Here is an 11,984-nt window from a genome sequence, read left to right as displayed (position 1 = left end):
GGGGGCTGTAACTCAAATATTGCCGGCTGAAAAACAAATCGTACAATCGTCAAGCTAATGAAGAAGATTGAATATGCAAAATGTTCGGATGGGTGTAGTTTAATATAATTACCTTATCTTTAAGATACCGAAACAGCAATCCCAATGCAGCAGCAGCAGCAGCAGCAGCAGTAGCAGCAGCAGACTAGTTCAGGACGTTGCGACAAACGAATTGTGTGTACATGTAGTTGTCAGTAGTAGCGAACTGGTTTCGGTTTAACCCTAAAAAGACACAATATTCATAATGTATAAATGTGTGTGAAATAGAACATCGGAAATCAGCAACAACAGCAACTCGTCTTCATCAGCAAATTAGCCGTCATCTGTTTGTAGTTGAAATCCGACATCAACAGCAGCTGCAACACCAGTAACAGCAGCAGCAGTATCGGGATCTCCTCCGCGAACATCAGCACCATCCGCCAGTCTCATCTTGCGTTCTCAATCGCTAGGCGTTATAAATTCCTTCACGTTCCAGTCTCTCCTAACATCATCGGCCGCTTATTAGTTGGTTGTTCGCTTGAAGCCACACGTTCTTCACGCCTTGTTGCAGAGCTCTTATAGGTGACCTTCATCACTGGACATCGGTTTTCGGACTGGCACCGGGTGGCTCGAACCGCGCTCCTTATACCTACATCGACCAATCAGCGACGGTGCATCATCGATGCGACCGGATTGGATCAATCAGAAGGCTCGATCGCGCATTCCTGTGACAGACCCGAGTCCGTGACGCTAATCCGCAAGAAGCATTCAATTCGTGCCAAACATTTTCAATGGGGCCTACAGGTCATCGAGTTTAATTCGACTATTCATAGAGACACATAATGTTAAAGATAGAAATATCTAATACTACGATTTTAGCCTAAAATTTTATGCTGAAATTTTATCTAAACTATCCAACAAACTTAAGTGTAGATTTCCCTTCTATTTACGTCTGGTTTTGAACTATAATACCGGCTCAATTTTACTATTTTTGAGTTTTGCTTTAGGATATCGAAGTTTGCTTAAGGGTTTGTGCAGTCACGCGGCACTATTGTGTAGTAGAGCGTATGGCAGGTCTCCAGAGAGTGATTCTCTATTGGATAGAGTCGTTTTGAAGCCGAATTTATACACAAGTTCACCAGACATCGCCGCGTACACATCTTCTTTAACTGAAATCTGGTGAAGTTAAAGAATTATCAAAGTTTTTTCATCAGTTGAGAGAGAACTGTGATTGATCACCGCGCGCGCTGTTTGCACCGAAAAGTCGCTTGGATTTCTTCAGTTCGAGGAATTGAAATAATATAAAAAGATTTCCCAAACCCTCACCACTAAACATAAAATAACAACCTAATATTGTAAAAAAGTCGAAGCCCCTGGTGGAATTACTCCGCAGCCGGGACCGGTATTGTGGGATAAATAAATAATTCAGCCAGAAACGACTGAATTAAACATAATTTACCCCACACCAGTTATTTTGTAGGACTCACGCATTAGCAACCTCATTCCAGGGAGGACAGTGCTGCGCGTAGCCACCGTCCGCTTACCGGAGCTCATTGCCACATCCTGGCCCGCCTCCTCTGAGACTCGAACCTGGGCCACAGCGGTGACACGCAAGTCGCCAACCGACTACGCCATCCGGTCCGCCCGATTGTGACAGGAAAACATTCGAAGATATTCGACGACCATTCATATTCGGACAAACAACTATGACGTCGCAATGGTCAACGCCGTGACGATGTCGACTCTGACTGAAATCGTCCGTTTCTGACCAAACTTGAATTTCGCAGCTACGGTACCACTGGGGTACACATCATTAGATTTCAAGGAATTCGTACAATGCTTTCTTTGAAAAAAAACATCATACTCATTTATTCAACTTTTTAAGACGCTTAAAATCTAGACGATAAATATAATTCAAATGTATTTAAACACGAACACGAAATCCGGATTTCTCTAAGCCCCACGCCTGGGATGGAGGAGCGCCAGCAGCGACTGACTAAACAAAACAGAAATTCATTTCTGACCAAACGATATAAGGCTGGTGGTCCTATCATTCACGATGTTGTTGGCTACGACAGTTTACCCCCTGTACAAAACATAGAGTTTCCTGAGTTTGATTTAGATGTAGACAGTCTACCAACTGTCGATACAAACACTGATTATGACGCACACGGATCCAATATCGATGTAGACTGCCTACCAGATTTCGATACGCGGCCTAACTCTACCCGTGACGTCACATATGTTGATACGGAGGAGGTCTCTTTCTCCGAGGAAGAACAGACTGAAGAAACTTTAAATATCGAGGAGGAATTGCTACAGAATTTACCACCAGTTTTCGTGATTATAAAATTGAATATGATTAACAAGCACTTTTAAACAGAGCGTTAAAGCTATTCTCTATCATTATAAATGATCGTATTTTGTTGGAATGTACAGTTTTCAGATGAGATCATTTTGATTTTCAATAAATCGTGGATCAAGTTTAATCTGAATCATTGATTGTAAGATACAATAATTTTCGCTAACTTCCAAATAATGATAAACAACCCGGATTTGAGTAATATCGACATTTACAGGAACCGTTAAAGCTGAGACAAAGAGCAATCCGGGATACAACAATTTTATGCAGCGAACAGTAAAATCAATCAGACACTTATGACTAATTAGGTTCTTGGTGAAAATGGCTGCTGGATCCATGGTCATTAACAGATTGCTGCATATACTAATTTCTTATGTCTTGTATTGGTTCGATACCTGGGTTTTAATGGCTATTTAAAAACACGTTAGCACTCAGTGCACGTTAGTGTATACCTTATGATTGAATCTCAACATTTCACCCTTGAGCAAACGGTCTACCAACCTTACTCCCAAAAAATCAATTACATTTATAGTTAATGAATGATCAATTATCTTTCAATATCACTATAATCAAATTTAATATTTTGGAAACTTATAAGAAATTCTACTCACACACTCACTAGCCCTTGTCTAGCAGTAATGGTAGTCCATAGAGTTCTACAAATCCACATACAGAGTTCCACACCTCCTGGAGTCCACCACTGACTATTTTTTTACTAAATAGTCCAGTTAGTTCATTAATAGCCCGGTTAGTTGACTAGTAGTCCAGTTAGTTCACTAGTAGCGTGGAAGAAGTTGACGGAAGAAGTAAAACTGTGATAAATTCAGTTCAGTTGAAGTCCACCACCAATTTTGATGAAATTTGCCTGGGAAATTCGGCCCAAAAACGAATTTTATTCAATGATGTCAAATATTCAATTGATTTTTAAGGTAGAAATTGATGCTCTTACTAAAACCCTGTATTATAATCCCTGCAACACAATTACAGGCTGCTTCAAATAACCACATTGACAATTCTTATGAAATGCAGTAAACAGTGTTTACAGATAAACTGCTTTCTCATAATTGTTTTGGAAACTTATAAGAAATTCTACTCACACACTCACTAGCCCCTTTGAGTTTGAATGTACGAGTGATTCCTAGGTGAATAACGTATTTCCGAATACAGGAGTCAGTTTACAAACAACACACAGGGTACAGTTCCACAGTTCTGAGTTAAGATTTGACCCTGGGTTAAAACATTGAAAATGAACTAACTTTAACTCAGAGTTAACTCTAACTCACAACTGTGGAACTGGGTCCAGGAATCCAACTTTACAACCGCGGTTTGAAAATATTATTGATATCAATCTCGCACGACGTAATGTAACATAAGTCTGTTTCACTTCAAAGAGCGATCACGTTTGATTATTATTCCGATGAACACGCCCATTGTCCGATACACTATCAGATTATTATCTCCCGTTTATTCCTTACAGATTTCTTAGCGTCATAATCTTCAACGCAATCCAGTCTAGACTGGTCGTCGCAGTTTCAAATCCAGATGTAAACGATTAGTTGAAGGTTCAGGTGAACGCGTAATCCCAAAAAGAATTCCAGGTTCCGAATTGTTAAGTTACAGCTCCTTTGAGCAAATATCATCCCGGAATCTTTACAACTATACTGTAAGCCTATACGAGTGTCGTTTGACGTATTCATGTATTTCAAACTGACTCGTGTACAGAATGTCATGTCCCGGTCACGGTCATGTGATTTATGATTTGTTGATACATAAAATCAAACAATTCAGCGTATTTCCAATACTACAAGGGTTGGTTCCATGTTCGATCAATTCTAAAACTTTAAAACTGAATTATGTGATTGTAAAACGAATTTTATCTGCGGAATTTTTTATTCTGCGGAATCCTATAAAACATTTATTTGTGTACTCCGATTAAGTTAGGTTTTTCCATATAACTTACAATTTTCTTAAGTTACATAGATTTCTGTGGTCAGTATACGTGTATATTACGTACCCAGGGCCTGGTTTTATAGACCGGTATAACCTTTAACCCGGGGGTTTACTCAATTGATTATGAACTAAGTTAGCCCTCGGGTTAAAGGTAACACCAGTCTATAAAACCGACCCCGGGGTTATTCTAGATATGCCGTAATGATGTGTACATAAAATATATATACGAAACCAAACGTGAATAATCAGGTACATAAGAAACAAAGCATGATTTTATTATAAGAATCGTGTTCGATTCAGATTAAGAGGAAAAACTTAACTTTATGTAAAGTTATGTGATTGTCAATAAAAATGAATTTTCCTCATTTTTCTACACTATTTCAAGTCCATTTACAGACAAATAATAAGTCTTTTCATCTCGATTTTCATCGCTGTTTTCCTACGTAATCGTTAGTCGAAAATACGTATTCAAGAGAACTGGCATAATGCCATAACAATGGAGAAAATTGTGCAAATAACAAGGTTCCATCCGGTGATTATAACAGCATCCGAGGCACCTCCTAATAGACCATCTTTACTCGTACTTCCTTCTGAGACGTACAATTTCGTCGACGATATTGTAAGACTGGTGCTCTCTATTCCTAATGGTCGTGTCATCATCATTTCAGCGAGAATTGGATTCTTTCCCGATAGAATCGAACGATAAACCTCGGTCCAGTTGTGGGAATTATCTGAAACGAGTTTGGAAATGTTTTTGATCGTCACCACTTCAAACAACGTATATAGAACTAAGTTGGTCTTATGTCTAAGCCATGACTATGCAACGAGGCCCGGGTATTTAAACTATTTATCAGGAAGTTAGTTCTATAGGGCTATTAAATAGTGTTCGTAACGAGTGACTTTTATAGGGGGGCTAGGTTTCGCATAGGTCACTTTCTGACTTCTCTGGGTCTCCGGTATCGAGTTATCAATTTCTTAGTCGTTAACTACAACACGGTGAATGTGTGAATGGCTGAAAACCTGAGCTAGTAGCGTTTTGTACTTACACGGGCAAACTTTGCACAGTTTTGTACTTACACGGGCAAACGTTGCACAGTTTTGTACTTACACGGGCAAACTTTGCACAGTTTTGTACTTACACGGGCAAACTTTGCACAGTTTTGGACACATAGGAAACAAGTGCATCGGTAATCGTCTGCATTGACTGAACGTCTGTTTACCGCATACGTAATGAGCTTCCTCATTTAGGTACGGCACCAGTTCGCAGGACACTGCAACGAGAACAAGATACAGTCGGGCAGGTGAAAAATGTGTAACTTGTGTGGATTTCAAATAATCGTGTAGGTGGGTCGATTTGGCGCTTCAGAATTTCGAGAACGATGTATCTTTTTTAGGCTTACGTATGCAACCTATTGTAAGTATTCTGTCAGGTTGTCTAATTCGACAATACATACTTCTACATTGAGAATCGTAGATATTCGGGCCGTTAGCTGTCGGCTTGCATCTGCAGTCGCAGTTCTCGTGATCCAGTTCACCGGAATTGTAGCATACCTTGTTAGCTCCGCAGTCTGAAAAAAAGGAAATGAAAGCCAGAGTCGCCATAAAACGAAAACAACGAAGGAAAGGTATATATATATTGACTATATACAAACCGCAAAGACCAGTGACGCAGTTCCCAGATGGTTTACCCGATTTGTACGGTGTCGTCACAACACCTGCTTGATTACCCCTGAGATAGGAAACAAAACAAATATCATTTCCAGAGCATCCGTAGAAAAATAATCTTCCGTCGTCACTTCCCGAAACAGTATTATTAATAGACATGATATTAGCCAAGTAATGAACGTCTTTATAACCAGTGACACTGAATTACTAAACGGATTTTAGCCGACGTTGCATAGAGGGAAATAATATGTTAAATCAATTAAACTTTAATAACCATCAATTTTAAACTTACGGCGGTGAATAGTTGCACACGTAGAACACATATTCCCGTTTATCGTTACGACAAACAGAAGCACCGCATCCGATTCTATTTGTGGAAGCCCAAACCATCTGCAAATAAAAACAAAAAACAATACAAGAGCGGTACTTAAAGTACCTATATGATAAAAGACATCAAATATCTAACTAAGAGGCAGTCTGTATATAGGCCTATGGCCTACTTCGATGGTTAATAATGATATATGATATATGATATATGGTATATGGTATATGATATATGATATATGATATATGATGCAAACCACGTAAGCGCCACCTAGCGCTGGTGAAACACACCTGTGTGTAATGGCCGATCTGTTTGGTATCGTATTCCGATGATCCGTAAGTGAACAACTTGACTTCGTTATACCACGCCGTCATAACATCGTTCCAGGAGGCTAGGCCTTGACCCATATTCTGGCCCGACATGAATTTACCTAAAACACGGAAAACACGGGCACGAATCTCATTCCTGTGATACCTGATTCGGGCCACATATGACATTCAATATCCACCGAGCCCCTGTATTCTCCAATTCTTATTCTAACGCCAGATTATAACACATTTTTCGTTCTAACGTCTCTATCACCGCCGTGTTAAAACAAATTTTTGACGTGACATCAAAACGTGACATTAAAACATCAAACGAAAAACGTTTTTAAAAGGTATTGTTATTGAATGCGGCCTGAATCAGCCACCATATGAGCTATCGTATATTCCCTCTTTGCACATCACGTTTTCATATCAAGAATTTGAAAAATACCTAAAGCATATCGCTGTAGAATCCTATCATGCTTGAAAACACACGTCTCCGAGTGGCTTTGGGCTATTTCTGATAACGAGTCGTCCCAGTACTGAAGAGAAATGAGGAGAAAACATAAACATCGTCAAGTTCCTAACGAATAATTCCCTCGACAATTATTCCGAAAATATGTTTATTGTGAGTACAGTATTTTATGAATTCTTAGAAGTTTGCTTCTAGATAAATATGGCGACTTTTCGAGTTTGAACGCGACAACTCGAGGCCCTTTATCGCTTCCGTAAGGTCGGACTCAAAAAGAAAACGTAAACATAGAACTCTTGTGGTAGACTATGGAAAAAATGGACGATATTTGTTTTTCAATAAAAAGATTCTGCACTGTTTTTTTTTTTTCATAGTCGACAAACAAACTTATAAGACAATGAAGTTCGTGTGTTTTCAGATTTAATCAAAAGATTCTACTACGTAGAACATTCCAAAGAGCAGGAGCAGCTTATCTATTAGCAGCTCTCTTAGCCAAATTTCTATGTTAGTGTACTATCGGTTTCACTAGCTGATTAAAATCCTGACTGGAACGAAGACGTCTAGTTGGTGCACGTTTAACAATGATTTTAGATATCCCGGAGCAGTATCTTTGAGACATTTGTACAAAATGATAAGAAGTTTGAACTCAGAACCGACAGAAATTGGAAACCGATGTAGATGAATGGGTTCTACATATCCGTGAATGTCATCATCGTTGAATCACGTTGAATAGACATCCGGAAAGTATGTTCTATGATGATAAAACTGAAGCAACATCTGGTAGCCTACCATTTTCATCATATCAGCAGCTGGCGGTGATACAGACCTTCTTTTTGTATTATGGAACTCCAATATCGTCTTTATATCATTTGGTGTGGGTTCTGAAATTGAAATATAAAAAAGTAACGTGTGCAGGGATCAGCCAGCGACCTGGAACTATTCCTGTCACAATGCTTATTAGTGGTCGCAGATAAACTGTCTAATGTTTGTTGTTTGTCTAGGGTTCAAATCTATTTAGAAAGCGTAAAGTGAGCGATGAAAATTGGAAAATCAGTAAGGAAGTTTTTATCAAAAGTGAATCGAATGTCTGAGCAGGCGCAGACGCGGGGTCCTGGCAGTCTACTGAAGTTGGTTATCGATGACAATGATTGAACACTGTTGTCATTGTAACATGTTTCATAAACGCGTAGGCCTAAATTAGACATCCTGTATTAACTTCAGCTATAAAGCTTCCCAGGCGCACCCACTACTGTGAAACCCTACATCTGACGTATGACGACGCTCGGTTCTATCTTCAAAATGTGATTTAATTTATTCGCCGAATAATCTACATCAATAGAAACCAGCTTCACAAAATATACGTTAAGTTTTTGCTTAAACTCGTTTGGATTTTAGAAGGTGCACAGTTTATTTCACGCAGACTCAGTTGCTCGGGGCGGGATTCGGCAAGTCTCGACAAGTGGTCGGATCCAATAACCGAACGCAATAATGTAGTTAGTTAGGGTCGGTCTGGAAAACCTAGATAAAACCGAATGTCAGTTTTTTGGAACTATAGTCCAGAAATAGTCAATCACGGGATTGAACACGGTCGCTGTAGTTCGTACCTAGGTTCAAGACTGAAATGCGTTACGACCGAACTATAGTGCGTTCGGTAATTGGTTCCGACCACTAGTCGACCTCCTGTTCGCTCTGAGAAACCGAGGTCGCATGGAATAATTTATCCGTTGTTCACCTTAAAACGGTCATTTATATCTATATATCTATATATCTACTGTTTGTTTATTCATTTCAATGATTTATAACTGGATGCGCTCAAGTCGCCGATAAAAAAATTGAAGAATATAAATAACTAAAGCTGACAAAACACGTACTTGCGAGTCTTACGTATTTGGAAGTCCTGGTGGCGCACATTGTATGTTTCAATCCGTAGATGAGTTCCCAGTCTGAATAACGTACTGAACAACCAGACTGAAAGCAATACACACAATATTCCCGACACTGATGGTCTTTTGAAGCAATTTGAATTTAGATACCACAATCAGCCGCACCGGACAATATACTTTACCCTTTCAGACTGCGCTTTGGTTGCTTGTAAATTAGTCGATGCGATTCCGATGATGCTTAGGATAATAACTAGAACATTGAAAAAATCGTCAGTTACCCTTGAAGGAGCCTGGTTGCACAGTCGTGAAGTCAAAAAGTGGTCTTAAATATTAAGACTGGTCTTAAGTTGTTAGATTAGCTATAGAACTAAGTTGGTCTTAGACTGGTCTTAAGTCTAAGCAGTGACTACGCAACCGACCCTTGTTGCATAAAACGTATTTTCACTATCGAAATTATAACATTCATAGTTTACATACCCCGAATCGCTGCATTATTAAACGTATCCATTATATCAAATTCCTTACGAATTTTCCACGCGTTCGTAGATTTATCACGTTTAATGAATTATCAAATGGTACAGATTTCCGATATGATCGTCAACTAAAACTTAATCTTAAACCTAACCAGTTTATTGTCTCATCATCAATATACGCGTCCTATTTTTACCGCGGCATTAAAGTTCACAAGCGTCGTTAAAATGATCTAAATTTTCTGATATACACTCGCTGCGTAAAACTTTCGTAAAACTAGATTTTATTTGCCGTAAACTCAAACTGCTTTAGTTAAGTACGTTATGTTTGGACGGTTAAGATTTGCTTTGTTAGCTTTCACAAATATCGGGCAATTTAGGTTGTTTTCCGTTCTCACGACTCGCAACTGACCGCTCAGATGTCGACCACCGAGCCAGACCGTTCTTTTATACTTTATTCTTACATATTTTCTGCATAGAATTAAAACATAGCATTTCATTTAAAAAATGAGAAATTTCAATATGATGTAGGAGGGATTAACAGAAAAAAAACTAAAGGAGCCTCCCAAGTAGTGATCCGTGTGCGCAAGGTAGTGAATCATAATTGCTTCCTCAAATTAGATTACAATAGTGAATATGGGTATATGAAATATGTACAGAGAAACTGATATTCTGGATGAGAAAAGTCTCTTAGGTAAATATATATTTCAGTGTCCTCAGAGATGTGACACGAGAATAAGGAAAGAACACTACAGATACAGAACAGACAACGTTTTATTCATCGCAATATATTCTCCATAACAACGAGCAAGTGATAATACATGATAATTAAATATATTCAGTCATTAATACATGCAAGAACATGGTTTAACATCAAATATCAATCCGTACACTGAATACAACGGCGAGGGTACCAATGGATTGGGCACCAACAGCTGGGGTACCAATAGATGGGGCACCAACGGATGGGGCACCAATGGATGGGGCACCAATGGATTGGGCACCAATGGATGGGGCACCAATGGATGGGGCACCAATGGATAGGACACCAATAGATGGGGCACCAATGGATGGGACACCAATGGACGGGGCACCAATGGACGGGACACCAATGGATGGGGCACCAATGGATAGGACACCAATGGATGGGGCACCAATGGATAGGACACCAATAGATGGGGCACCAATGGATGGGACACCAATGGACGGGGCACCAATGGACGGGACACCAATGGATGGGGCACCAATGGATAGGACACCAATGGATGGGGCACCAATGGATGGGGCACCAATGGACGGGAGGAGACCTTTCTAAGAATAGAACTGATAATAATGAATAATAGATTTTTCTAATATAGCACAAGGATCCTATAATAATATACAGTTCAAACACGTCCCTCTGTAAGAAAACGCATGCGAAATGTATATTGGTCGTTTAGAAGATATTGAAAACGGCGCCAGAATCGAAATCAGATCAAACGATGACGGAGACAGTAGCCGTCGGTGCGCACCCGATCAGTTTTCTGATCACTTCGCGTAGAAACGAGTTCTGAGCGATGCAAATAAGCGGATTGATGACCGTGTGTAGATAGGTTAGACTCGTTAAAAATCGGCACAGTTCGTTGACCACCGGGCACGTCCACATGTTGGCTCCGACGAATCCGATAGCGAATGCCGAAAAGTACAAGATCGAGAAACTGATCACGTTGATAAAAGCAGTTTTCATACCTAGCAAAATGAATCTTTGTTTTCTTACCACAGCGTATCGCGTCTGGAATATACATACGATACCCACGTAACAAAGTGACGTCACTATGAAACCCACACAGACGAGGGCAAAAAATGACAGCCAGGAAAGATCGGCATGTCTTACCGGTTTGCCATCGGGCGCGACTATTATCTCCGTCAATCGGTAGTACTGACAGAAACTCATCCTAACGTCTGTCGGATTGGTGAGCGATAAGATACCCGTAATACCGCAGACGGCTTGGACGATACTGATCGCTATGATCGCCGTTATCGGCGCTATGTTGTTCGTGCCTTTGACGATACTGCCGAAGCGAATAACGCTTATAATGGTGACGGTGATGACCGAATTGAAGAACGTCCAGTGGCTGACCAATAGCCGTATCGCGCAGATGAAATGCGGGTACGTATACGGCACGAAGACGCGGCTGATTAAGATCGGTTCGTTGACGAAGGCGTGGATCGCATCGATAATCGACATAATGACTGTAAAATAGTTCAGAGGGATTCGCAGTTTAAGATTGGTTACGAAGGCAGCAATAATGAGCAAGTTCAAAGGAAAACCGATCAGCGCCGAACAACTGGACAGCATAACCGTAAACGCCTTAAGCGCGTTTAAAGCACTTTCATGATCGGGTGTAAGAGTGCACGAGACCCGTTGGAAACCGACGGGGAGACTGGTGTTCTCCTCATCAGCTCGACCCATATCTGTGTTCGTCGCTGTTCTTGTCCTATTCATATTCAACTAGAAAAATAAAGAATGACACGATGTTAATGTTTATAGGATT

General features: G+C 40.1%; 1 protein-coding gene across 1 annotated transcript; it reads right to left on the bottom strand.

Annotated features, from left to right (window-relative positions):
• Positions 1-5,434: 5,434 nt before the first annotated feature.
• Positions 5,435-9,488, bottom strand: LOC141912863 (cysteine-rich venom protein triflin-like). The gene is made up of 6 exons (XM_074804280.1): positions 9,458-9,488; positions 6,611-6,750; positions 6,288-6,385; positions 5,983-6,059; positions 5,785-5,898; positions 5,435-5,601 (listed from the first exon to the last, which is right to left on the bottom strand). The coding sequence occupies exons 1-6, from the start codon at positions 9,486-9,488 to the stop codon at positions 5,435-5,437; spliced, it is 627 nt and encodes a 208-aa protein (XP_074660381.1).
• Positions 9,489-11,984: the final 2,496 nt, after the last annotated feature.

This window comes from Tubulanus polymorphus, chromosome 11, assembly GCF_964204645.1.
Source record: "Tubulanus polymorphus chromosome 11, tnTubPoly1.2, whole genome shotgun sequence".
In the NCBI taxonomy this organism is placed as follows: domain Eukaryota; kingdom Metazoa; phylum Nemertea; class Palaeonemertea; order Tubulaniformes; family Tubulanidae; genus Tubulanus; species Tubulanus polymorphus.
Note: the sequence above shows the minus strand (reverse complement) of the source record. Positions and strands in the feature narration are given on the sequence as shown.

Coding starts and splice junctions, on each gene's coding strand:
- LOC141912863 (XM_074804280.1), bottom strand. CDS start 9,488: ATGGATACGTTTAATAATGCAGCGATTCGGG. Junction 6,386..6,610: donor AGATCGGCCATTACACACAG/GTGTGTTTCACC, acceptor TTTTATTTGCAG/ATGGTTTGGGCTTCCACAAA. Junction 5,602..5,784: donor CTACGATTCTCAATGTAGAA/GTATGTATTGTC, acceptor TTCTCGTTGCAG/TGTCCTGCGAACTGGTGCCG.